The sequence below is a fragment of the Aspergillus multicolor genome, assembly GCF_047715735.1.
Source record: "Aspergillus multicolor strain CBS 133.54 unplaced genomic scaffold BDW74scaffold_3, whole genome shotgun sequence".
Taxonomy (NCBI): domain Eukaryota; kingdom Fungi; phylum Ascomycota; class Eurotiomycetes; order Eurotiales; family Aspergillaceae; genus Aspergillus; species Aspergillus multicolor.
The window spans coordinates 1355510-1379287 of record NW_027395954.1 but is presented as its reverse complement, the minus strand read 5'-3'; the positions used below and the strand labels follow the sequence as shown (position 1 = coordinate 1379287).

Sequence of the window (23778 nt, the reverse complement as noted above, 5' to 3'; positions counted from 1 at the left end):
CTACCTGGCTCGTCTACTGAAGCAACAGCAAATCGTCACGATGTAACGAGGCAGTATAGGTAAGTAAAATTTATGTAGGTGCATGGCTAGATGTAGCATGTGTCAAAGTCGCCCATGAAAGTTATCAATTCGGAGCCATGGTTGCAGCATGATACTAAGCATTTTTGGAGACATATCAAAATTCCACATACATACAACACAGGCAGCGATTGAATCCCTCCAATGCAACCGTGAGAGATCCGGTACGCCGCCATGCCACTAGATTCAGATTCGCCATGCAGGATAGTGATCCTAGGACGTGAACAAGAACTCTTCCTTCGCATCGCCAATTAACCACCTCCTGATTTCATCATACGCATCCAAATCGTTCTGGGATTCCGCAATCTCAACTGCTGGATCATACCAGTATGGTGTTCTTCCAGCTCCCGTGCCACGTAACGACTCGCCAACATACCGACAGCTCCCAAAATCGATCAGGACAGGCGTGTCGTCTTCATCAAGCATGATGTTCGAGGGGTTGATGTCGTTGTGCACAAGGCCTAGGGAGTGTAGATGCTCGATGCCGGCCAGAATCCCAGGCAAAGCGGCTATCACAGTATCATCGACAATACGAGAGGAGCGGAATGCGTCTTTGTTCAGGTGTCCTGGGTTAACTTGCTCCTCGAGCGTTGACGCATACCTCTTGAAGCAGAGTCCTGATACACGTCCGTTCAGCTCCTGACAGCCGTAGTAAATAGCAATGTTCCGGTGCGGGTTCTGCTTCAGTATCTCACAGACGGAAACCTCGCGCCGGATATCTTCTTCGAGGTCGGCTTCGGACCTCTGAACATATGCAAGTACTGGCGGCGTCTTGATGTAGATCTGGGACCATCCTGGACTAATATTTGGGCCCCTGTCTTCAGTTTTGACCTTCTTGATGTCATCGAGCTGTGAGAAGGCCGTAGGAGGCTCATGACGATCATTCCATTTGCCGTAGTATAGACCTCCCTCGTATTTGACGAGGTACTTGACATGGGAAAATTTGAGACCTTGGTCGGTTCTTTTGAAGGCTTCGTTCGCTTGGATGATCTCCATGTTTAATGTCCAGAGCGGGTGGAGAGGGTCGTCTTGGGTGGGTGTTGTGTTGCTGTAGCATCGGAGGGCTGCAATATGGCGATGTCAGCGCGCTGATACTAACCTATCAATTGAGAAAAGCGGATCTTTGCTGGACTTATCAGGTGAATTAAGATACCCTCTGAGGTTCGCGGCCGAGGAATGGGCAAGAGTCTTTCGCGGGTCGTGCCGAGGGCTGATTAGGTAGTTGAAAAGAGAAGAAAGTGGGGGGACAAAGAATGGTCAGAAAAGCTAATCATTTGGTAGACAACAAACTGGGCAGGGACCTTGCATGCCCAGGTGCAAAGCACCGAATCTCAGAGCTATGACAACCGGACTACAGCTTTTGTTCTTGTTGTCTATATTGTACAATTTACTTCTATCAATGGCACTCTGCGGAATCAACGCATTGTTGCGTTCAGACAAGGTTCCCAATGCCTAGGCTTTGTTCTTAGCTGTGTTATTGAGAATGGTTCAGGGACTATTGTAGTTGAGAGAATTAGCTTGAGATAGTACATTGCTTCCCGACATCAAAAAGGACTGCCCCGATTTGATTCGATACGACGGCAAGAAATAAGCGGCTTGACGGAAGAATGGTCATCCATCTTGACGGCTTCTTGGATTTTGGAGGCAACTGGCTCAACGTCAATAATAGCCACGCTCCGCACCTCATGGCGATTAGGGGATGTAGACGGGATGAAAGGCTCATATTCGAAGCAATTGGGAAATAATAGCACCATTGGCATAGCCAGCCCATGGCAGAATCTGCTTCTTGGGGAACAGACAATGTTTATGAGAGCCGGACAATGCTGGTTGAAACTTTTCAGCATTTAGAGCACAAGAGTAGACCATAGCAAAAGCCTCGTTTAAACGTTCGATTTGACGTTTATTTGTGATGCCTCTTCTTAGTGGTAAAAGAGAGTAGCAGACGTTTTTCGATATAGGTATAAAACATTATATACTAACTTAACATAACATTTCAGAGGAGGTCCGGCAGTCAAACAATTGTCGTCAACCCGTCTCTATTTACTTAGCACCATTTGGGGCTATACGACGAAGCAAGACCTCGAACCTGCCTGTTGTTTCACCTGTTGAGTTCTTTGGCGATGAAGCGTTGCGGGACAACGCGAAGCATAGGGGCTTTGACAAGCGTTCAGCCTCGGTATATGAGCTGCTTGGGCTCTTCTGTAGCAACGTCCAAGGTTTAATTAGGTTGTCTTCTCAAGTACTCCGATAATCCTGGAGATGCTATAGAGAACGGTGAACCAGAAGAATGAGAATGGAGTAGAGCCGTGGGGCCGATCTGATGGCAGCAGCTGGGGCAGATGACGCTAGCCTGATGGGGAGGGACCCGCTGTTTCGCTTTGGGCCTAGCGGGCTCTCTGTTCTCGTGGCTGACTTCAGCCATTGCTTCTCTCTGCACCTCCATTTCTCCTGTCAGTCGCGTCTATCTATCTTATCGACGCCGCTTACATATTTGATTGCTCAGATACATATAATGCCGCCCAGAACTCGCAAACAACAGCCGAGCGAAAGCGCCGGCACCCAGAAGCGTAAGCCTGCCCGCCGCGACCCGGAGAAGCGGCGGCAGCAGAATATCCAGGCTCAAAAGAAATATCGTATGTGGAACACCAGTTTACTACCACCTTGTCAGCTTATAGCTAGATAGTCCTGGTCCTGGTAATCTGCGCTAGGAGTGCTGACTCTTGGACTAGGGGAGAAACTCCGGCAGCGCATGGAACATCTCGAAGCGCTTGCTGCGTCTGCTGCACAGGACCATCCCACCTCAAACACACTGCCTACTGGTCAGGGCTTGTCTGGAGTGGTTGCATTGTCTTCTACATCTCAAAGTGGTGATGCCTTACCGGCTACTCCTCCATCCGCTCTAGATGTGTCCGTTGGTTTACCTACAGCTGCAACAAACCATCCACATCTTGCTCCACATTCAGGTAATATTCCGTTGGATTCAAGCTTGTGGGACCCTAGTCTGTATGCCCCAGTATTAGATGCCACGTCTTTCTCCGGAGTATGGGACCCTAGCTCGCTGCCTCTGTTGGATGAGACCTTATGGTATCCGCCGGCATTCGATCCACAAACAGGAAGCAAGCCTCCAGACAACACAATATGCCCTCGTAACATAGATCATACTTCACAGCCAGTCACCTCAACGACTCTGGTCGAGGTGACCAACAAAAATCCTATCACTCTGAGAAGCGGCGTCAACCACCGGCCAAGCTTGGCCTGGACGACCACTGTCGACTGCAGCTGCTCCAACCCACACTTCACTATACAGTCTGGCGGCCCTTTCTCCGCCAACCCTCGCCAACTCAAGGTGCTCACGACCGTGCCGATAGCAGACCCATATGTGAATAACCTCCGCGTCGACCAGCACTGCACTCTGACTGCAATGTTTTCGGTCGTGGAACATGTCGGCCTGACCATGGACATCATCTGTTGCGATGACTCCACATCCCTCTTCTTCCGTGCGGATGCCTCAGCAGCAGATCCATTGACTAAATCCAACGTGATTTCCGCCGTCCAGAAGAACTTCAGATCCAAAGTCAAGCACGACTTGAGACCAACCAAGGAGCAAATCACCATCAGTCATCATCCTATGATGGATATCTATCCATCCCCTACTCTACGGAACAACCTCGTTACCCGTCAGGGTGAGTATGATGAGGATGAATTCTTCCATGATAGCCTTGCCGGATTAATTTGCTGGGGAAGCGCAGGCATTGGGCAGAAGGACCGAAATTCCGCTGCTGGGAAAGCGTCCAGTGGGACCCCATGGGACCTGCGGAGCTGGGAGGCTCAGGAGTGGTTCGTGAAGAAGTATTGGAGTTTGCTCGGTGGTGAGGACGGAGAACTAGTGCGGCAGACAGAGTGGTGGCGGAGTGTCAGAGGGGAACCTGAACTTGATGTGGTTGAGCTTTAAATCGCCCACTCGCTCACTTTTTGCTCCCAGTTCCTTCCTAGGCCAAGCCTCTCTCTCGATCCCTCGATCTCTGCCAGGTTCCCATGGCACGCTTCTGAGCTCCTGCACCCGAATTACCCGAACTGAAAACACCGAATCCTCTCATCTACGGTCGGCAACTGGTCTTCTCCCTTCAACTCAACTGGACTCCAAGTTGGTCCGCCTGAGAGGCTGGCCCCAAGGGGCTCATACGCGAGATGAGACCGATCGTGTCTTCGGCGCATTTACCGCTGCGGGTTCAAGGTTTGGTGATAACAACAAGTACTAACAAGACGAGTGATTGATGACCTGGATCGAAGTGCGGTTATCTCACCCTTGTTACGAAGCTCGGGTCTCTGTTCGCCTCTTACAATCTCGACAAAACTACCGTATTCAAAAGCACAGAAACCCGTCGCTGCATATATGTATTTGCGAGCTCCTGGGAATGCTCCACACAAATCAAATCGGCGTTTATTCACTTTACTGGGAGGTACCACACAGCATCAAGGACACCAGAGCCGGAACAAGAATGGGTCGTTTGCCCGGTTAAAATCAGCTCCCCCGCCCGAGTCGTCTTCGCAGTCAACATTTACGCGCTGAAACGCGACAAGACACTATTTAGCAGTTACGGAGGCCCCCTATCCCGTCATGCTGCGCAGCTTGGAGTGTGTGATCCTCCCAAAGATGAGGCACTCCGAAATAGCCCTAGTCGATTGGGAGCCTGAGATCCGTAACCAACGCCTGATCCTGATCCAAAGCACGTGGCACCTCTGTCGATGGAGGCTTACGCACCGCCCTGAGACAGTACCAGAGCGAGAAAAAAAGCCAGGATGGGTGCTGCGTGCAAGACTGTGACGCACGAACATACCATAACCTTGCTGATGGCTTTCACTCTCAGGTCCATCGTGGCCAAGACCTCAAGATAACCCCGCTTATTGGCAAGCCGAACGTCCGATATTTGCTGGATAGCATCCAGGCGCCGAGGTGCGGCAGTTTCTGTTTTCTTGAAGGCCAGACGGCTTTCAGTGCGGGCTTTTGATGTGGACTTTCTTGGCACCTTTATCAGCGCGGGTGCGGTGGTATTGAAGCACTCTGTTCTTATTTGCACCGAGTGCATACTGCAATTCCGGAAAGAGAACAACGTCAATTGCAGAATCAGAGTAGGCGCAAATAAGGCCTCTTGAGTTGTCAGGGACACGAGCTTCAATGTATCTATATCCATGTGTTTCTTTTCCTTGTTGGCAGAGCATACCGTATAATTCTTATCTATGCATCCGGTACTCCATTTTTCCTGGATTCTTAGAGGTGTCCAATCGCGGTCCTTGTCTACAACTCGCTACATGTTAGGGCATCGCTGAGAGTTAGGGCTACGTTCTCCGCTCCGCATCTACCTCCTGGGTTTATGCCGCGTAGGCCCCAGGCTTTACAAGCACTACTATATGATCTCGAGTAGATAGCGAGGTCAAAAGTGGTCTCTATTCTCATCTAAAACGATGCTCTATTCTAGCCAAAGCAATCTATGCATAAATCGAACACAAAAAGCAAACACAACAGAAGAAATTAGGAAAGACCCCAGCTATCGTAGCCCTAACCCGGAACAACACCACCTCAATTCTACCAACCTAAAGCGACGCCCGCCCCTCCAACCTCCTCCCCAACATCTCCCTCGCCTCCTCACACATCCCCCTAACATCAACATCCGTGATCACTGCATTCCGCGAATTAATCGCCTCCTCAATCTTCTTGAAGTCCCTTCCCACCCCCTCAGCGCGCCACTCATAGCAGTCGCCAATAAACCGACTACTTTGCACAAGCCACTGCGTGCGCTCGCGGCGGGCAGCGTCAAAGACGGCAAGGACAGTCTCGAGGTCGGAGTGGGATTGCACGCGCGAGTCGGCGAGGAGCGTTGCGAGGACGGCCGTGTCCTCGAGGCAGAAGCCTGCGCCAGCGCCGTGATGCGGGGATGTGGCGTGGGCGGCGTCGCCGGAGATGGCGAGGCGGCGTTTGTGGAAGGTTGGGACGGGGTGGATGCCTAGGTCGAAGATTGCCCACTGTTGTGGGTGGGTGTTAGTGTGGTTGCGCTAGAGGGAGGAGAGAGAGGGGAAGAGGGACGTACGATGCTGAGCTTGGACTCGCAGAGCTTGAGGAGCTTGGTGACGTTGGGCCCGTAGCCGGCGAAGTCGCGGAGGGCTTCTTCGCGCGTGCCGTCGCGGGTTAGGCGGGTGTAGTCGGACCAGGGGTCGGGTGTTGTGTGGAAGGCCACGATGTTGAGGGTTTTGCCGCCGTTCACGGGAAATGTGAGCATGTGGTTGTCGGGGCCCATCTGGTAGGGTTAGCCTAGTTTCGGTGTCTGGAGTAAAAGGTAGACCAGGTCTGAGGAAGGAAAACGTACGTGCATGCAAGAATTGGACGCGAGTTCCTCTCCAATTGCCTCAATCGCCTTGTCCATCGGGACCAGCCCGCGGTAGGCATACTTGTGCGTGAACGATGGATGCGCAGAGGGATGGTCCTCCCCTACAAGAATCTGCCTCACCCTGGACTTGATACCATCGCATCCAATAACCACATCCGCTTCGTCTTCCCCTCCATCCGCAAACTTCAGCACGAGCTTACCGTCGCTCTCCCGTTCTGTGATGTTTTCGAGACGCTTGTTGAATTGCGCAATCTCCTCCGGCACCAATTTGACCAGCTCGTCCAGGAAATGAGCGCGGTGGACGCCCGTTTGCCCAATACTATTCGTGATTGTGAATGCAATGTTCTGCCTCTTGCTCTCTTTCCCACCCGAGGCTGCGTTGTACTCGTCCTCGTTATGCGTGTATCCGTCCAGGTAGTCGAACCACACCTTCTCCTTCTCGGGCCACAGGTTCCGCGTACAGACTTTCTTGAATGCGTCGTGGATTCCGCCGTGGCAAAGCTTCATTGCCTCGACAGCATTAGGGCCGAAGGAGACGCCAGCGCCGACCTCGGCAAACGCATGGGCTTGCTCGTAGATTTTGACGGAGATGTCGCGGTGGTGAAGGGCGATAGCCAGAGTCAAGCCAGCAATTCCACCGCCGACAATGGCGACGTGAAAAGGCTTCGGCTTTGTCGAGGAGGTCATTGCGGGGTCAAATCCGAGTATTGGTCGTCTATGTAGTGCTCTATGTGGTCGCGAGGGTGTGCCGGTGCCAATTGGTGCCTCGGCCGTTCTATATGCTCTTTGGTGAACGGAAGGGGATGTGCTAGAGGAATGCGACAGGGGAGACCGCCGACCTTTTATCCTGATCGATGACGATGAGTTACTGAGGTCATGGAAATCAAATCGGAACCCACCAAGCCTCGTCGGATCTGGGGTAAACCACACACTTGCCCCAGCGGACCCTCTTCGGATGCGGACTTCGGGGACATCGCGGTTAAGACGGCAATGCCTTTCTATTGCGCAGCCGACGATTGGTCGTGCACGGTCTTCTTTGCTTTAGCTAGATCGTTCGGAATGCGCTGTATAATCGATTTGATGATCGACGTAGACTCTCCGCTTTCCCCAGTCTGCAGGCTGAACGTTGTCGTGCCTGGATTTCCCGCATCCGATGACGCAGTGACGCCACACGTTCGGATAACAAGTACATCGACAAATAATGGCCCTCAAGACAGCTTGACGAAGAAGAGACCGTAATGAACAACCATGCAATGGTTTTCTTGGAACAGTGATGAATCGTGTACTCGTCAATCTTACGCTCTTCCCCGCGTTCATTCGTGCATCGACTCCAACGGGACTCGTTCCGAACTCAAGCTACGACTCATGTGTCCGGAATTGACTCCGAACTTCCAATCGCATGATCAACGTTGAAGGGGCTACTGCCGTTCTGACAGGATAGTATCGAGCTGGCACGGGGTAGCTGGCAGCTGGCATATCAACGGTTGTTTGAATGATCCGGGGTCTCCAGCGGTTGGATGGTAGTAATTGACCATCCCCATACTTCGGATGGGGTTCAATCCAGCAACATCTGCGAATTGAGTGGGATACTGCAATGCGCTCCAGCCCGCTGGATCGCGCATAACCTACGGTCGACATTGTCTCCAATCACAGTACTTTGCCCCTGCAGCCAACCCGGAAAGGTAACTAGTCACAGCGAGGTCGGTCCTGGGAGGTTGACGCCAGATAAAAAAAACCCGCAGTTTCCCCATTCGCTTGGCAAAGCTGGGGCGGCATTGTGCCTGCCAGAAACATCCGACCTGCAGCAACCTGGACCCATATCAAGGATTGTTCAAGGCGGCATTGTTCGCTGCATCCAGCCGTTTGACTTTGTCATTTCTCGAGTACTTTGGCCAAGTATTACATGGGAACCTTATCCGCAGCGAGCCGAAAATGATACTTTCTTCCCACGACACTGAAACTTTAAGGATGTGTCGGTGAGTGCCTTGTCTCGTTTGCGTGGTCAGAAGTCTAAACTGTCAGAGGTTGCTACAAAACGGCCATCCGTTCAGCCAACCAGCAGGCTGAAGTAGAGGTACACCGGGATGAGCCTGTGAATCTTCCAGCGTAGGTGGTCGGTGAGCAGAACACAAGCAAGGGCAGAGCTCCGGTGTGACTTCTCCAAATTTGATGCGGAAGACACGGCAAGCAGCGCTGTTCCGCTGAAGGACGAATTGGGCATCAACCCCTCTTGTGCACAGTGCAGTGGACTGAGGGCCATACCAACCGGTAGTAGTGTGATCCCGAGGCACACTAGCAAGCAACCACTTCTCGGCCGTCGTAACTCGAGAGTCCGGAGCCCGGGGGCCGCTTTCACCTCGAAAGTAGTTCCATGGGGCAGACTCGCCCCCTTTATCATTCCAACATTCAATGATCCACGGATGAATAGCCTCAATTTTGGAAGCCGGTCAGGAATCAGGGATGATAGGCGCCTACTCCGTAGTTGGGGGATCTCCGCAGGCTTGCCACGAGTAGCTCTTATCGAACTTATCGTTGAGCTGGTGACTAAGCGCTCCCCACCACGGCAATAAGGAACCAAGTGGCGCGGAGCTAAGCTGAAATTTCAAAGTTGGAGGTTGGAGCTCCAGCGATGGTCCACCGTCCATGGTCCATGGAAGCTCAGAAGGATTTTGGAGCTGGGGAGAGCTGCTGCGTGTTGGAGGAGGGGGAGGGGCACCGTCGCACCTGGCGTTTGACTCTTTAGCCGGCTGGAACGCATCAGAGTGAGATGACACCATCGGCAACTGCAGTTCCTCTTGCTGGCGTTCTTTATAGGCTCTTATCGCTTGCGATATGCAAGGTCGCAGCTAGAACTTTTCAGCTGATCTGTTGGAGCTGTCCAGTCGAGAGTCGAGACTGTCGAGTCCGCCCCACCGGAGTTCCCGAAGCACTGGTGATGCTGACTAACTCTGTACTGTACGGTAACTATGAGGTCCGTCAGACCTCCCGAATGTCGAGCTTCAGAGTCGCCCAGACTCGAGCATTTGTGTCTCTGTTGCACTAGATTCCGAGTCAAGGCATCGCGATCGAGAGCAAAATCGAATCCACATGAGCACAATCGGGATACTGGTGCGGCTGCTGAGCTAAGGCACAGGCCGTTGTAACGGTATGGTCAGGTAACGCTGCTCGATCCGAGGCCGATGCTACCGAAGAGCACCGCAACGTCGCACGCACAAGCTCATCAGCTCACAGCTAACCTTAGGAATCGGCCTGCGAATAGAAGCAACGAGCAGGGAGATGATTCCATAACAGCTTGCTTGCTGGCTATCAACGGAGCTTGCCGATGCCTGAACTCAGAGTATAATCCGGAGTACCTAGTTGAGTGAACAAAGCTTTCTTTCAATGATGGGCTAAACCTCGGCGAACCCACTGCAGCGGATATCGCGCTGTCCCACGTTTCGAGTTATCGATAGGCGCCACCACATTTTTGCCTCAATCTAGAAGAGTAAGCTTGACGCGATAGCAATTTATGGCCAGAATATGACCACGGCCAGGGTTGAGAGGTATTGAAATAAACATTCCAGAAATCGCTCACCTAGATTACTAAGTGTCCATCCTTGTACCTGGGGAGCAATGCAGCTCGTGGCTGTCAATGGTTGGCATGATGTACTCGAGATGTCAGTGGCCGGGCTCCGCTCGGTCAATCTTCCAAGTAGAGATCCCCGTGTCACCGGATCAAGTGCAGTTTGATACAGCTGATTAGCTAGCTGGAGCTGTACAAAACACTACTGAATACTGTACTGTATGTAGCCAAGTAAGCTCCAGCATTATTTGTAGGTCGCACTGGCCGAGCTCTCTACTGTTCCCGTTTAGTCCCGCACCTTCTCCCCTCCCACCCGGTCGCCTCCATCAATTTTCATTACTCCAGTCTTTTCCCTCCAATCACTGTGCTGCTTATCACTTTATCCATTTTCTTCGCCTTGCCGCTAGCCTGTTCGCAGTCTAGTTTTCTACCGGCCAGAAGAGCTTCTAACCTTCCCCCCTCCCCTGCCAGAGCCTGCCCTGTTCTTCCTTGCCCTTCCGATGCACTATTCTTACTCCTAAGCTCTCTTCCTTATTAGAGCTTGTTACCCCTTTGGAGCTGCAGCTCGAGCTCACTGCTCATCCTTCAGCCATCGCCCTGTCTGTCGGCTTGCTCCTCTATCGTTATCCGTCTTCGTCTAGAGCTACCCCTCCCATTGACGCTTTGTTCGACAGTTCATTGTTGCATGCGACTAGTTCGGCTCTTTATCTGCATCAGCGCCCCTCGGAGCATGTGTCGCGACCTGCGATCTCCTCAGCTTCAATCGCCGTCCATCTGAGTTGTCTTCCCCAGATTCTCTTCCTGCCGGTATTCTCAAACGCCAACCCCGCCAATAAGACGGACTCATGCAGACCATGCCGCCCCGATCGACTTTGACGAGCTCGTTTTCCGTCACCGATACCAACAATGAAGTGGTCTGTCCTCTAAAGAATAACGATGGCTCCAATTGTCGCAAGAGATGTCTCGGGGTGAGTGTCCTATCCCCGCCACCAGCTCCCTCGAATTTCTACCCGTTATCGATTGGCGCCCCATCCGAACACAACAAGCTTTGGATAAGGACATCGAGGGGGTATTTGAGGTGAAAGTATATACAATTCCTTAACTGCAACTAACATGCTATCTCAAACAGGAGAAACGTTATCGCTCCATGCAGGAGCACATCCGACGAGCCCATCCGAACCATTACATCCCGAAGCTCCCAGCAACGGAAGAGAGCTTTTTCTTGATGGTCAATACCCCTCCGGAGCAGCGTGCCAACCTTACACCCCCGCAGACGACCAAGAGGCGCAATGGTTAGTTCCTAGGTCAAGACAAAGCGGGTAGGGCTGATTGAGACAGATGAACGAGATCTTTACGCCGGGTCCAATTCCCCCGCGACCCCCCGCGGTATCGACGAAGCCCATCCTGCTGCAGCGACGGCGGCGGTTGCGTTGGCTCAATTGCATCATAATCATTTAACCTCTCACTGGGATACGGACGTGGTTGGTTATATCATACTGGGCTCAGATAAGATAAGATGGCTAACGAGACGCAGGAGATCCATTCCGATAACGACCTCGATAGGGTCCCGATGCGATCGTCGATCGAGCTGCCCTCGCTCCGCGATCACTTCAAGCGGGATTCATTGCCCCCATTTTCATCGCCTCGCCCCAGGTCGCTTTTGCCCTCGATTCTCAATCACTCTCCTCCTGGTCGCTCTTCGACCCTTCCGCCAATTCAGCGAACGAACAAGCTTCCTCGCTCTCGCAAAGGATCGATAACTGGGGCGCGAAAAGCTAAGCATGAGCGTACTAAGTCCAAGGAATTCGGGCGGCGCCCAAGTCTGGGCGATCGGAAGGCTCTATCGGCAGAGCCACAAACTGCCGCTTGGGCGCAAGGCAAGCGTTGGGAGGATTTGATCGAGGCGGCCACATCGGCAACAGAGGTTGACGATGATAGACATTCAGAGGTGGGCTTATCCCCAGTCACACTGGTTGACTGCAACTAACCTATGCAGCCGGGACGGTCGCCCACTATGCCACCGACCATTCCCAATATCGCTTCAATCACATCGGCGCCTTCACTTATAGGAGGTCGATCATCCATGCCTCCCGCTTTCCAGTCTCCTGGGCTACCCCCACCTGCGTCGCATCGCCCGTTCCCACCCACTCCGTATGCAGCGTCACCCTTGCATAAATCCCTGACGCCACCACCGTATGAATTTTCACGCAACCGTGACGCTGAGCTAGAGCCCTTCCCGTCGATTGAATCGTCTCTAGACTCGGCTTCGACGACATCCGGGAAGCACTTCTTCACCAACCACCTCAACTCAGCTAGACATCCCGACTCCAGCCCAGTGCTGAATTTGTTCCCATCTTCGGCGGCTCAGCGGCAACATCATCGATTTTCCAACCCCACACCAGCCTCGTATCGTAGCAGGGAAATACAGATCTTCTGTGCCAGCTGCAAGCAGGCATGGCCTCTTAACGAATGCTTCGCCTGCACTGAATGTATCTGCGGGGTTTGCCGCGACTGTGTGGGTAATTACATGAGCAGTCCGCCTACTCCGTTCAAGAATGTCACATCGAGTCCCGGCAGTGCAATGTCCCACGGCCCAACGAGTTACCCCAGTCCAACTCCGCGTGGCTGCCCGCGCTGCCGCACCGTGGGAGCTAAGTGGAAAGCATTTCAACTCGAGGTCAAATGAAGTCACGCATCACACATCTGCCCGTTATACGGGCGATCATGGTTTATGGAATTTACGAATTACGGCAGAGGGTTACGGTACTCAAAATTATATCTTCACGGCATGACACCGCAACGCCAACGGCATCGACACTGCGAATATGACGATGGAAGGGCTGGCCCGACCAATTAACGGTCTTGCAAGAAGGCATGACGATTGTAAGAAAAGCTGGGCTTTATTTTGGACCGGTGGGCGTATATTTTGGTATCATGATTTGGCGGCTTATATACATCGCGGTGGTTTCTTGCTTTTTGTTTGACTTTCTTGCTGATATCCTTTACGACCGCACCAGACTTGCTGCATTTTGGTTGATTTGACTGTGCATTTAAAAGATGTGATACTGACTGATACGATTTTCATTTACTGGTTGTTATATCTCATTGTTACCTACCCATTCATATATCTATTGACATTCCCTTGGCTCCGCCCATCGTTGATATTCACTCACTCCAGATAACGCTGCTCAGCCCCTCCATGGTATTTGGCTCTCCAGGCACACCAACCAGCAATTCGGCAACAACCTCGCCAAGGACCCCCGTGTCGGGGTCTCTCTCTACAATGACTACCGTCGAAGAGATCTGGTTTCCGACCGCCACCAAGTCCCCAGCCTTGTTGATTTCAAATGTCCGTGGCAGGACACCACCCGATGTGCTGATCTCCTCAAATCCAACTTTCCCATTCTTGCGCAGACTCAGCCTCGCGAGTGAGTCGTCCCCGTCGAAAGCAGAATCCAGCCGCACAGAGACATACAGATCGTCGTCGGCTAGTCTGATCTCTCCCAGCGACGAGCCCTCAGGCAGATCCGATGGATAAGGGATCTCGGTATCAATTTGCTTGAAAGAGAGACACCCGCTCTCCGGGTACGAGACGGCAAAGGCCTCGACCTCGTTGTTGAGCTCGCCAGCGACGTACACAACTGTCGCTGGACCAGGAGCACGTCCTCGAATTCGTGGCTTCTCTGAGATGGTTCGGAACACACCGTGTCGTGGACCGCCTCCGAGCGTGTAATTCAAACTTGGGCAAGTGCTCAGCTCGCCGTTGGACTTGTCAATCGCGAACACGCGGATCAGATCTGCGCCGAGGTCGGGGACGAGCACGAACGATCCAGTTGGGTCGAGGAAGGTCTGGTGCGGGTGCGGCGCTTCCTGGCGATCGGGGACTGCGCCGGGCGCGTCGAGCTCAAACTCGAAGATCTGTAGCGGGTCCGCATCGTCCTGGAGGGGAAGGGCGAAGGTTGAGAGTGCGGCGGCGCCGCTATAACCATTAGTCCAAGTCCTTGAGATCTCTTTGGAACATAAACAAGGGGAGGACAACTCACTAATGCGCGATTGCAAGATACTTCTCTCCCTCGCCATCCCCATAAACAACATTATGCACCCCGCTCCCCGGCGCATTCCCCGTAACCGCCTCCTCGCTCAAACTCCCATCATCAGCTACACTCAGCGCCGTCAACGACCCATTCGCCGACCCATCGGCATTGCGGTACCCGTCCTCGTCAGAGCAGTACAGCGTCTTGGTGGGTGCATCGAGCGTGATCCAGGACGGGTACGTCCCGCATGTTTTCAGTGAGTTGGTCTCGGTCAGACTGTAGCTGCCGTTTGAGGAGTGTGTCAGCGACAGCGTGTGGATCGACGAGGTGCTGTAATGCGTTGCGTAGAGTGTGCTGGTGCTTGGTTTCGCGGTTGCCAGGGCGGGCAGGAGGCCCAGGGTGAGGGTCTGCAGGAAGGGGGAGAGCATCGTGCTGGTAATTCTTCAGTAACAGCAAGGGACAACTGAAGGAAGAAAGAAAGAGGAGTGAAGCAAATCCGCAGGTGTAGGAAATAAATACGCGCCGATGCTTGCCTCATCCGTCAAGGGGCCAAACACGTCGCCAACAATGAAGACCCAAGCAAGGGCGGGGCTGGGGCTGACGGGAATTTTGATTGCCAGGGCCAGGGACATGACATCTTCATGCAGCCAATGCGGGGAATGCTCCTTTCTGCAGGCGAGTCAGAGGCCCGCGGCGCTTCAATGTGACATGTCTTCCAAGGTTGTTTGTGTCGTGTCGGTGTCGGTCTGCGATGTTCTCGGAGCTTCCCCGATGTTTGTGGGGAGAGCTCCCCCGTCCGTACTCCTTATAGTCTACCTGGAGTCCTGGGCCGGGGTACGGACTATGGTGATTAATGAGGGACGGGGGCTTGGGATCATGACGAACACATTCGATCAAGCTTAATGTTTTGTGTGTTGCAGTAGGATGGAAAGCGATGGCATGGTATTTTATTCCAGCCACTTGGAATATTTGGGAAGAAGGTATGTTGACTGTAGAGCGCTGGTCGCGGGGGATTCCCGAACATATATATTTCCGAGGTCTTCGTGTGAAGACACTTTTTGAATGCTCGTGATTAAACCAACTACCATACGTCTGACCACAGTGAAGAAAAAAATAATTCGTGTTCATGAAGTGAAATCGCTAAAATACAACCCAAACCCAACCCTAGTATAACATAATCCTTTCATTGCAGACCTTTACTCCGCATCCAGCAGCGCGACCGGCGGCTGATCGTCAACCTGCACACCACCCCTCTTCTTCTCGTTGCTGTCCCAGAAGGGCAGGCGCCAGCCACCCTCGCTCTCGGGCGTCGAGAGCCATAGGCGCATGAGGTGCCGTCGCGGGGCAGGGGGCGCATAGTCCTTGTAGGCTGTGCGGGCGTGCAGAACGTGGCTGTTGGTCACGAACTGGATGTCGCCGACTTCGAGGATCATGTGCAGGGAGAGGCGCTGGCAGGTTTGCTCGAGGACTTCGAGAGCTTCGACTTGCTTGTCGGAGAGAGGGGGGATGAGGCCGGCGTTGCTGAAGCGGGCGAGGGAGCGGACGTAGTAGGGGTCCCATCTGCAAATAGGTGGTTAGTATATGTTGTTCGTTTGAGGGAGATTTGAAGAAGCATACTTAGTGTAGACACGGGGGTTGTCGCCGCGCTCGAGGTAAATCACGCTGGTGCGGATGTACTCCTCCTGGCCCTTGGAGGTCTCGCCCTTCCGGTCGAAGTACCAGATTGGCTCGATGAGGGTCTTGAGCACGTCGGGGCGCTCGGCGGCGAGGGTGTTGTATACATTGTGTGTTGAGACGATGTCTGACTCGCCGCCTTCCAGGGCGCGTGCAATGCATAGGAGGCCGACGATATCGCTGTCGTCAGCGTGGAAGTATTGCCTATCATTCTGTTAGGAAGGACTGTTTTCTCAGAGTGTTGAGTGTAAGGCATACCTAGCGTTTGTGCGGTAGATACGGACGGAGTCAATTTGGGTAGGGTCCTCGCCGAGATCCTTGACGTGGCCAAGAACGTGACCCCTGCTGTTCTGGGAGACAAAGTAGCCAAGGTATGTGCCGAGACCCATGTACGCCACGGCGGACTTGTGGTTGCCCCATTGCTCCACGGGGAAGCCCTTGAAGAGGATGAAGCCTTTGCCGTTGAGGAGGTCATCGCGGAGGGTGGAGAGAAGGGCGGAGAGCTTGGGAAGGGGGAAGTTGCTCTGCGTTGATTAGCATTTGCTTCGACCGAAGTATAGTGAGGAGCATACCTTTGAGATACCAGTCAAAGGAGTCTTAGAGGCCAAGAAAGCATCGGCGGTGGCACTTAGCTCCTCAATCTCCTCAGCCGAGAACCGGTGCGTCCACTTCTCAGGAGCATCCCTGTAGTCCTCTGCCTTCCACAGTGTGCGGCCTTCGATGGACTTCGGGAAGTCCTCAAAGGGGTGTAGCTCCTCGTAGAGCGGGGCGTGCTGGCCGGTTGTCTTCAGGCCATCGGGGAAGATATCGAGGGGCAGGTTGCTGTAGGCGGAGTGCGGGGCAGGAGGCTGAGTCTGAGTGAGAGTGGCCATTTTGGCTGTGTGCTTTTGAAGTTATTCAGACTTCGGAGAATGCTTTTCGATTGTTTCTTTTTCTGCTCCAGTGATCCCGGGCAGGGATATCATATTTATAGACGCGCTCAGCATCGGATGAAGCCACTCGGCCGGTAGAGGGTGCGTAGTATAGCAGGAGAGCATTGCGAAACAGCAGGAGTGTTGCAAGCAGTGGAGGACATGGCGTGCTTGTCGAGGTTGAGATGCGAAGCTGATAGGAGCAGAAACCGCGTGATTGGCCGTGCTGATGGCGTCATCTGGAGCATCGAGCACTCAACTTGAAGACAGAACAGGGAGAGTTGACGAAGACTGCCCAATTCTTGATAACCGTCAGGAGATTCGAATATTGGCAGTCGGTTGGTTCTCGCGACTTCTTTTTGAAGTATGGTGTGACGGTGCCTGAGTGCGACTGCGACTATGTAGGGTTCCGGCTATACGGAGACTGCCAGGAACAACCCCCACAGAACAACCCTTTCTTATCAATTGTTATCGGCTCATTGCATAAACACAGCTGCCCCTCCAGATCAGCAGCATAAAAAAGAATAAGAGAGTCTGGATTGGGCTGTCCCTGAAGGTGGAGTCCCCATGCCCCTCTTCAAAGTGCATAACCTGGAGTAGTCACTGTATACAGCTCTTTGGATAACGTCATCAATTCCATTCCTGGCCCTGGTCCATTCTTCTCTACTACTCTTTCGCTTTGACATTCTTTCGCACTATATAGACACTCTACAGACATAGACACGGGCACTATGAACTCCCCTCGTAAACAACTTCCTGATAAGGAAACCCAATCCGCTTCCATGTCTCCAACTCCCCGCACCCCACCATCAAGATGAAAAAAAGCCACAGTCAAACTCCTCAGCTCTTCCACCACACACACCCAAGATGTTGCACATCGCCGTCCTTGACATCGACGTCCCCGTCCCAACCGTCTACGCTGCCCGCGGCCTCTACAGCTCCCAGTTCCGCACCCTTCTGGAGTCCGCCGCCACACGCCTCAACCTCCCACCATCAGATATCCACGTAACAGCCTTCGATGTAGTCGGCGGCTCACTCCCACCGCTCCAGTCCCTCCGGACCTCATCACGACCAACGGAAAATGGAGTCGACGCCGGAAGCATGAACCCGCTTGCCCTCCCCATAGATGCAATCCTCATCACCGGCGCCGCCGCAGCCGCATACGAGTCCGCGAAGTACTCTTGGATCATTCCTTTGCAGACGTTTGTACAGACGGTCTTTGCATCGTATCCTCACGTCAAGATTTTCGGATCTTGCTTCGGGCACCAGATAATCGGACAGGGGTTGCTGTCGTCCCAGGCACCCAACAAGTCACCACCGCAACCGCCCAGTGTAATCGTCGAGCAGAGTCCACTGGGAAGGGAGACGGGGCTAGCGTCCATCAAACTCACACCGGAGTTCGCGGGCGCATTCCCGGTCCTCTCTAAGCACCTCCCTGTGCCGAGCGACATGCGCTTACAGATGATCCACGGCGACTGGGTGGCGCTCCTGCCGGGTGTCGAGAAGCTGCCGGAGCCCTGGGTGAATGTGGGATCGACGGAGCTGTGTCCCGTGCAGGGGCTGTACTACCCGGGCAGGGTGTTGACGTACCAGGGGCACTTTGAGTTCGATGTCTTTGTGAACTCGGAGACTTGTAAGGAGTTTGGGAGGAGGAGTGGGTGGGATCAGGCTAAGGTTGAGACGATGCTGGGGTTGATTGCGAGGGGGAGGATGGAGGGGGTGGTTGAGGATGTTGATGATGCGAAGGTTGCGGCGGAGGTTGTGCTTTTGTTCTTTTTGGGCTGATTGGGGGCCTATTGTTGCGTTTAGATCATAGATGATAGAATTAATTCATGGCTTATGATATTGGGGTATTGGACATATGTGCGTTTTTTCGTAAAGTCTACCGCACAATTTTGTAGTTTCCTCCACTGACAATCTCAACCTTTCCCTTGGAGACCATGCCAGCCAGAAACTCTCTGAGCTCTTCATTGCTGAATGGGAACCCACCGGGGACGGCAATCTTCAGCATCATGACGATACGCTGCAGCGGCATCGCACCCTGGTTTGTCAGCATGCCTACGATGAACTGCCAGTAAAGATTCATCTTCTCCATGGCCGCTGCTTCGGCGGATTCTTTTGCGACTGCGGCTTCCGCAGCGGCGGCGGCATTGGCTGCTGCATCGGCGCTGACGTCGGCATCAGCTGCGGTGTCGGAGGTTATGTTTTCGTCTCTGGCGGTTTCAGGACCAGTCGTGGCAGCGACATCCTTGTCCTTAGTAGCGGCTATAGGTAGGGATTCGAGAACGCGGAATGTGTCGCGATGTCCCGGGACTTCGGTTAAGATGCGACGGCTTACCCAGAAAAGGCATGCGCTGCGAACAAGGGCAGCAGACATGTCGAGCTGGGTGGTAAGGTCGGCAATAGTTTTTGTGACGGGTTCATTAGTGGCAGCGTCGGAACTGAATGCGTAGATGACTGTTGCTTGCCATGTGGAGACTTCTTCGACGAAGACGCGATCTTCGAGATCCAGTTCCACGGTGACTTGTCCCAGACCGTTGAGCCACGTGAGTTTGCGCGACTGCTTGAGGGATTCAAAGCCTTCAGAGTAGCGCTGCTGGAGGTCAGTGATCTCGTTGGGTACCTTGAATTGCTGGCCCTTGAGCTCGGGCCAGAAGAAGTGCGAAAGAATCTTCGCGTGAAGCTCTGGAGCGTTCCCGGCGCCTTTGTCTTGTGTAGTTGTCATGCCTTGGTCGTTGCGGACGACCGTGTCGACTCGCCGGGAGTCGAAGATATCGCGCAGCATGACCTCGCATGCTTGCAGCGCGTTGTCGCCGAAGCGGAGCTTGAGGAGTTCCAGAACCGACATTTCCTGCTCGAACTCGGCGCGTTTTTGGAGGAGTCGGTCAGCCAGCATATCTCGTAACTCGCGTACAAAGGTCTCCTTGGAGTCGAAGATGCTGATGAGACTGCCGATGACATCGGAGCTCTTTGATTTGCGGTAGTCAGGGGCTGCGTCGACCGGATCCGGCATCCAGTTTATGTCGTCAAAGTCTAGCTCCCCGGTATCATTCCGCAAAGAGGTCTGGTGTGCTTTGCTCAGCTCAGCTGCTAGCTCTACTAGTGTCTCGCTGCTAGAAGCGCCTCGACCATCAGCATCAGCGGGATCTGCGAGTAAACCGCCAACAATAGCGTTGACCGTGTCGTCACGGTCCCGTAAGTATTTCCGAATGGGCTTCGCAACCCGGTCTAGGAGGACACCTTTTGGATCCAAGAGGTTCAATGCCCGTATTATCGAGATGTATACCTGCAGAATTTCCACAGTCGATGCACCAGGGTGTAGCAGCCGCCGATTCAGGACCGCGGCAAAGGACTGGGTCAAATGACTTCGAGCCGCAGGGTGAGTAGTGAACTGCCGTAGATCTTCAATCGCTCCGCTGCTTGCAGGCCATTCAACAATCACGTCGAACAGCTCTCCTACCCGCAGTGCCCCAAGCCTAGAAATGCCGACTTCTTGCCACTTGTCCATGTCACTGACGTTCACGTCTCTCAGTCCAATCTCCCGAATGCCGGATTCTGGTACGTTGATGATTGGTAGGACCTGAATAGCTAGCCGCGCATACACGTCTGTTATCCACTGCCGCAAATGGGACGAGACAAGCGATGGGCCTTCCCAGTGGCCAGTATAGGCAATACGAACAAATTCCGTCATCATTGTGTCCATGACCCCAGCGAATGCTTCCTGGGCCTTTTCACCTCCTAAGCCAACAAGCTGTAGGTCGTTAAGCAGCGACAGCAGGCGCTCCCGGACCTCGGTAACGTGCGCATCCTCACACTCGGTCATCATCTGCGACTGGAACTCAGCGGACGGCGCATCCCTCCAATCCTGGTAAGACATTGAGTACTGCCTATCAATCTCCATATCGTCCACACTAGCGCTGTCGTCCATCTCCGCCCTCTCTTTCAAACTGTTGATACCGAGTATGACGAGTGTATGTTTGGTCAGGCTCCGTGTGAGCAGATCCGACAACGAAGGTCCCGGGATGGCATATCTAACCATCAAGTGGAACGAGCGTTGAAATCTGATAAACGCTTTTTCTTGCGCGCCGCTGTCCAGGACGGGAAGCATGTATTGTATTAATGGAGAAAAGTAGATCTGGCGAATCAGTAGAAGGCACTTGACAAGGAATCCTCCTAAGAGGTCATTTCGCTCAAAAGAGGACGAAATGTCCTGAAAGACCTCAGGGAAACGCTCCCTCAATAGACCATCTGGGTGCGACGTGGAACTAACGACGGATAGCTCCTCTTTGAAATTCCGCAAAAAGTGCCGGCGAAGCTCAAGCTCGTACCAATCAAAAATATCCCTTGAATCATCCTCCGACCCCTTTGTAGATAACTTTGACAAGTAAGCCAAGGCATCCCTAGTTTCCTTCAGAGGCTTCTTATCCCGGTTCCACAGTTGTAGAAAGTCGTCTTCGCCAGGCGTGATACGGATAAGGAGATCCTCGAACTTCCTATTCGGAATTGAAAGATAAGTCGTGGCCGCACGCCATGCTCGGCTTCGTGTACCCTTGTCCGATGTTGAGCCCTTCTGTGGTGACTTGCTCGTCGCTGCGAGTCCGGATAAGAAGTCGACCGAAGATGCGGGGGCGAAGACGGACCCGAAAATGTGGCTGCGTGCCGCGCAGATCGTCGAATCTGGGGCCATAATTGAGAGTCATTAGCCGGACGGCATTGTTGGAGGGCACAGTCGGGAATGATTCAGAATTGGATGTTGCAGCTGTTGACAAAAGAGTAAATTCATAACAAACCTCAAGATCCGTCAGCCAGCGCGACTGATGAGTCAGCTGCTTATCGATAAGATAACTAATATCTACCTCTGGCCCGCGGATTCCCAAACCACATGTCCGTAGCATATTATAGAAGAAAATAACTATTTAAATACAGACACGATTCATGGACTAGACGTTTATCAGCATATATAGTAATTTCCAGGGTCTCATAATATCTGTTTCCATAGCACAGATGCCCACAGTAATGTGGACTACGGCCACGCCTGCAATACGAAGTGGATACTGAAACAGGTAAATTGGGTATTCATGCAGAGGGGTATCGGAGTGGTTTGCAGGCTTTCTACCGTTTGGGCTGCTTGCGTGGCTCTGAATGAGCTCTGAATACGTAGCCTCGGGTGTACATAGCGCAGCGTTGGCATCTATGGGTATCTCTTTGCCGTAAGACTGCCCTCGAAGAAAAGCACAAAAAGCAGCTCCTTGCAAGCGCGCTGCTGTTGTTACAGTCTTACGCTGCATGCAGTAAAGATATAATCACGCGTCCCAACTAACGCGCATTACAGCATTTAGAAGTGGAAGTGGCTTCTCAATTTCCAGCATTGTCATCCACCTTTTCCCATTCGCTATCAGTGCTCGTGTACCCGGAGCTCTCACCACTGACACTGAGGCGCTTCCGGACTTCGCTCGTGCTATCCGGGACTTGAAGTGTCGTCGATGCAGCAGCCGACTGTGTCGCTGAGCTCGGAGTATGGACACCCTTGCGACTCGCTGCCCCTTCCGTTTCCGTGTCACTGTCCGCGCCGTCCGTTGTTTCGCGAGTATTTGCATCAGTCGATGTAGCGTTGAGCGTCTTCTCTGATGGTGTTTCCTGACGAGCCGTTTGGGCTTGAGCCTGCTTCAACTCCTGCGCAAACCAGTTGATTGAGTACCAGAGTGCTCCAGAGATGATTGACAGGATAGCGAAATGAATACTGTATGTGGCTAGGAGGAGAACAAAGAGGAGGGTTTGGAGGGCGGCGAACGTGGCGTTGGTAGCGAGGAGGAGAGTCGGCGTCGGGCCCGCGGTGAATATGCTCGACCAGAGATCCTCCATAAAAGACGCCATATTTAGCTCTTGGTGTCCTATCGGCGCTGATAGACCGTGGGCCGTAGCAAGGAATCCTTGGAGAAGGCGCTGTGCGGAGAAGACCGTTCCTGGCAACTGCTTGCGCGGAGTCAGCTTAAGTATGACGCAATAGGGTGCGATATCGACAAGGGTCCGCGGATTGCATGTTGGGGCTATTCAACCGACCTTCAGGCGAATGCTTCCTCGAGGGCCCGATGAGCAAGAGTGCAGCGGTAGAGAAATCGGGAACCCAAAGGTAAGATAGTGGGCGTTTGACCGGCGGAGTCCTGATGCCTTAAGAATAAGGTATCAACCGGGCTAGGAAAATGAGAGCCAGATGAAGTGCACCACCTGGAGCAGCGACCTCAGTGATAATATATACCTTGATTCTTGACAAGATGACCGGACAAGCAGCTCACCAGGCCGAGTCACGGCACCTAACGAGGGGCAGGTGCTCCGTTATGTAAGGTTGTTGGTCGTGGTCAGAACGCTAACCCGTTGGGTATCCTCAGGCATCAATTCTAGTCCAATGAACTCTGCGTGTACAACTACCGACCTCAGTCCACAAACCCTAGTCTTATGATGGTGCAACACGGCTATTGAGCTCTGCTTAATCACACTATGCCTACTGTTTCTTGATAGACGGAACATGGTGCCATGGATCAGCTACCATGTACAAGTAGAGCAGGACATGGAGGTGGGAGAATATGCAGACAGAAATCCAAATTAACATCCAAAATTCAAGTGAGTGGTACTGCGAGGATTGACCTGCACATCGAATACCTGTATACCAGCTTTATGTTAGTACCTACATGAGGACGTCCAAAATAGTGCCACAAGAAATGACAATGTATTGCTAATGGACAGACGGGCCTGAGGAAATGCTAATATGGCTGGGAAGAGCAATGCAGGAAGAGGTGCAAGACGAGGTGGAAGAACAGCCATTCAAGAAGAGTGAGAGATTGAGAGGAAGCTCTGAAAAACTGGAGGCTAAACTAGAGAAAGAATTCTTTGCATTCTTCTTTCTATCACTCTTCTGCCTAGCCCTCTTCTACCTTCCCTTTCTTCAGCCATCCACCCAACGGTCAATACTTCTTCAACACATCATCACTCCCAATCTTCATGACCCCCTTCCCCTTCTCAACATTTCTCATTGCTCTTGAACAACATCTGCTTGCCTGACCCTGTCGGTCTCTCATCTATCCAGCTACTTGAGACATACTTGAGATATCTCGGCTGCCAGTTATTTTTCAGTCTCTCAT

General features: G+C 52.9%; 14 protein-coding genes across 14 annotated transcripts; 6 read left to right on the top strand and 8 right to left on the bottom strand.

The window, feature by feature from the left end:
* Positions 1-291: 291 nt before the first annotated feature.
* Positions 292-1074, bottom strand: BDW74DRAFT_174431 (uncharacterized protein; the record flags this gene model as incomplete). Its single annotated transcript, XM_073728030.1, has 1 exon — positions 292-1074. One exon carries the CDS (start codon positions 1072-1074, stop codon positions 292-294), a length of 783 nt encoding a protein of 260 aa, XP_073587954.1.
* A 1516-nt stretch (positions 1075-2590) lies between these two features.
* Positions 2591-4030, top strand: BDW74DRAFT_174430 (bZIP transcription factor; the record flags this gene model as incomplete). The annotated part of the gene is made up of 2 exons (XM_073728029.1): positions 2591-2711; positions 2808-4030. The coding sequence occupies 2 exons, from the start codon at positions 2591-2593 to the stop codon at positions 4028-4030; spliced, it is 1344 nt and encodes a 447-aa protein (XP_073587953.1).
* Positions 4031-4715: 685 nt separating this feature from the next.
* BDW74DRAFT_78984 (uncharacterized protein) lies at positions 4716-5406 on the bottom strand. The gene has a single exon (XM_073733738.1). The coding sequence runs from the start codon at positions 5268-5270 to the stop codon at positions 4833-4835; it is 438 nt and encodes a 145-aa protein (XP_073587952.1). The 5' UTR covers positions 5271-5406; the 3' UTR covers positions 4716-4832.
* Positions 5407-5670: 264 nt separating this feature from the next.
* On the bottom strand, positions 5671-7299 carry BDW74DRAFT_78959 (uncharacterized protein; the record flags this gene model as incomplete). Its single annotated transcript, XM_073733737.1, has 3 exons — positions 6441-7299; positions 6165-6371; positions 5671-6099 (listed from the first exon to the last, which is right to left on the bottom strand). Exons 1-3 carry the CDS (start codon positions 7146-7148, stop codon positions 5671-5673), a joined length of 1344 nt encoding a protein of 447 aa, XP_073587951.1. The 5' UTR covers positions 7149-7299.
* A 1164-nt stretch (positions 7300-8463) lies between these two features.
* Positions 8464-8961, bottom strand: BDW74DRAFT_78956 (uncharacterized protein). The gene has a single exon (XM_073733736.1). It carries the CDS (start codon positions 8857-8859, stop codon positions 8509-8511), a length of 351 nt encoding a protein of 116 aa, XP_073587950.1. The 5' UTR covers positions 8860-8961; the 3' UTR covers positions 8464-8508.
* A 266-nt stretch (positions 8962-9227) lies between these two features.
* BDW74DRAFT_146211 (uncharacterized protein) lies at positions 9228-9797 on the top strand (the record flags this gene model as incomplete). The annotated part of the gene is made up of 1 exon (XM_073723302.1): positions 9228-9797. A coding segment is annotated over one exon (277 nt), but the record flags the coding sequence as incomplete, so codon positions are not given.
* Positions 9798-10715: 918 nt separating this feature from the next.
* rfeD (putative transcription factor RfeD) lies at positions 10716-12803 on the top strand. The gene is made up of 5 exons (XM_073733733.1): positions 10716-10991; positions 11153-11315; positions 11362-11504; positions 11558-11971; positions 12020-12803. The coding sequence occupies exons 1-5, from the start codon at positions 10869-10871 to the stop codon at positions 12707-12709; spliced, it is 1533 nt and encodes a 510-aa protein (XP_073587948.1). The 5' UTR covers positions 10716-10868; the 3' UTR covers positions 12710-12803.
* BDW74DRAFT_78926 (uncharacterized protein) lies at positions 12804-13127 on the top strand. Its single transcript, XM_073733734.1, has one exon. It carries the CDS (start codon positions 12898-12900, stop codon positions 13063-13065), a length of 168 nt encoding a protein of 55 aa, XP_073587947.1. The 5' UTR covers positions 12804-12897; the 3' UTR covers positions 13066-13127.
* Positions 13127-14869, bottom strand: BDW74DRAFT_78939 (lactonase family protein). The gene is made up of 2 exons (XM_073733735.1): positions 14067-14869; positions 13127-14002 (listed from the first exon to the last, which is right to left on the bottom strand). The coding sequence occupies exons 1-2, from the start codon at positions 14483-14485 to the stop codon at positions 13189-13191; spliced, it is 1233 nt and encodes a 410-aa protein (XP_073587946.1). The 5' UTR covers positions 14486-14869; the 3' UTR covers positions 13127-13188.
* BDW74DRAFT_78902 (uncharacterized protein) lies at positions 14363-15106 on the top strand. The gene has a single exon (XM_073733732.1). It carries the CDS (start codon positions 14583-14585, stop codon positions 14958-14960), a length of 378 nt encoding a protein of 125 aa, XP_073587945.1. The 5' UTR covers positions 14363-14582; the 3' UTR covers positions 14961-15106.
* BDW74DRAFT_78901 (TauD/TfdA family dioxygenase) lies at positions 15107-17181 on the bottom strand. Its single transcript, XM_073733731.1, has 4 exons — positions 16304-17181; positions 15990-16255; positions 15675-15935; positions 15107-15617 (listed from the first exon to the last, which is right to left on the bottom strand). The coding sequence occupies exons 1-4, from the start codon at positions 16601-16603 to the stop codon at positions 15254-15256; spliced, it is 1191 nt and encodes a 396-aa protein (XP_073587944.1). The 5' UTR covers positions 16604-17181; the 3' UTR covers positions 15107-15253.
* Positions 17182-17509: 328 nt separating this feature from the next.
* Positions 17510-18427, top strand: BDW74DRAFT_174425 (type 1 glutamine amidotransferase; the record flags this gene model as incomplete). The annotated part of the gene is made up of 1 exon (XM_073728028.1): positions 17510-18427. One exon carries the CDS (start codon positions 17510-17512, stop codon positions 18425-18427), a length of 918 nt encoding a protein of 305 aa, XP_073587943.1.
* A 48-nt stretch (positions 18428-18475) lies between these two features.
* Positions 18476-21497, bottom strand: BDW74DRAFT_78881 (anaphase promoting complex subunit 2). Its single transcript, XM_073733729.1, has one exon. It carries the CDS (start codon positions 21327-21329, stop codon positions 18525-18527), a length of 2805 nt encoding a protein of 934 aa, XP_073587942.1. The 5' UTR covers positions 21330-21497; the 3' UTR covers positions 18476-18524.
* A 418-nt stretch (positions 21498-21915) lies between these two features.
* BDW74DRAFT_78885 (V-type ATPase assembly factor PKR1) lies at positions 21916-22707 on the bottom strand. The gene is made up of 2 exons (XM_073733730.1): positions 22703-22707; positions 21916-22615 (listed from the first exon to the last, which is right to left on the bottom strand). The coding sequence occupies exon 2, from the start codon at positions 22514-22516 to the stop codon at positions 21998-22000; it is 519 nt and encodes a 172-aa protein (XP_073587941.1). The 5' UTR covers positions 22517-22615; positions 22703-22707; the 3' UTR covers positions 21916-21997.
* Between the last annotated feature and the right edge of the window lie 1071 nt (positions 22708-23778).

What these genes read in the sequence shown, in the direction of transcription:
- BDW74DRAFT_78984 (XM_073733738.1), bottom strand. Translation starts at nt 5,270, where the DNA reads ATGGATATAGATACATTGAAGCTCGTGTCCCTGACAACTCAAGAGGCC.
- BDW74DRAFT_78956 (XM_073733736.1), bottom strand. Translation starts at nt 8,859, where the DNA reads ATGATAAAGGGGGCGAGTCTGCCCCATGGAACTACTTTCGAGGTGAAA.
- rfeD (XM_073733733.1), top strand. Translation starts at nt 10,869, where the DNA reads ATGCAGACCATGCCGCCCCGATCGACTTTGACGAGCTCGTTTTCCGTC. An exon ending in GACGACCAAGAGGCGCAATG is followed by an intron (nt 11,316 to 11,361) that starts GTTAGTTCCTAG and finishes TGATTGAGACAG; the next exon opens with ATGAACGAGATCTTTACGCC. An exon ending in CTCACTGGGATACGGACGTG is followed by an intron (nt 11,505 to 11,557) that starts GTTGGTTATATC and finishes AACGAGACGCAG; the next exon opens with GAGATCCATTCCGATAACGA.
- BDW74DRAFT_78926 (XM_073733734.1), top strand. Translation starts at nt 12,898, where the DNA reads ATGACGATTGTAAGAAAAGCTGGGCTTTATTTTGGACCGGTGGGCGTA.
- BDW74DRAFT_78939 (XM_073733735.1), bottom strand. Translation starts at nt 14,485, where the DNA reads ATGCTCTCCCCCTTCCTGCAGACCCTCACCCTGGGCCTCCTGCCCGCC. An exon ending in TATCTTGCAATCGCGCATTA is followed by an intron (nt 14,003 to 14,066) that starts GTGAGTTGTCCT and finishes TAATGGTTATAG; the next exon opens with CGGCGCCGCCGCACTCTCAA.
- BDW74DRAFT_78902 (XM_073733732.1), top strand. Translation starts at nt 14,583, where the DNA reads ATGCTTGCCTCATCCGTCAAGGGGCCAAACACGTCGCCAACAATGAAG.
- BDW74DRAFT_78901 (XM_073733731.1), bottom strand. Translation starts at nt 16,603, where the DNA reads ATGGCCACTCTCACTCAGACTCAGCCTCCTGCCCCGCACTCCGCCTAC. An exon ending in ATCTACCGCACAAACGCTAG is followed by an intron (nt 15,936 to 15,989) that starts GTATGCCTTACA and finishes ACAGAATGATAG; the next exon opens with GCAATACTTCCACGCTGACG. An exon ending in AACCCCCGTGTCTACACTAA is followed by an intron (nt 15,618 to 15,674) that starts GTATGCTTCTTC and finishes ACCTATTTGCAG; the next exon opens with ATGGGACCCCTACTACGTCC.
- BDW74DRAFT_78881 (XM_073733729.1), bottom strand. Translation starts at nt 21,329, where the DNA reads ATGGCCCCAGATTCGACGATCTGCGCGGCACGCAGCCACATTTTCGGG.
- BDW74DRAFT_78885 (XM_073733730.1), bottom strand. Translation starts at nt 22,516, where the DNA reads ATGGCGTCTTTTATGGAGGATCTCTGGTCGAGCATATTCACCGCGGGC.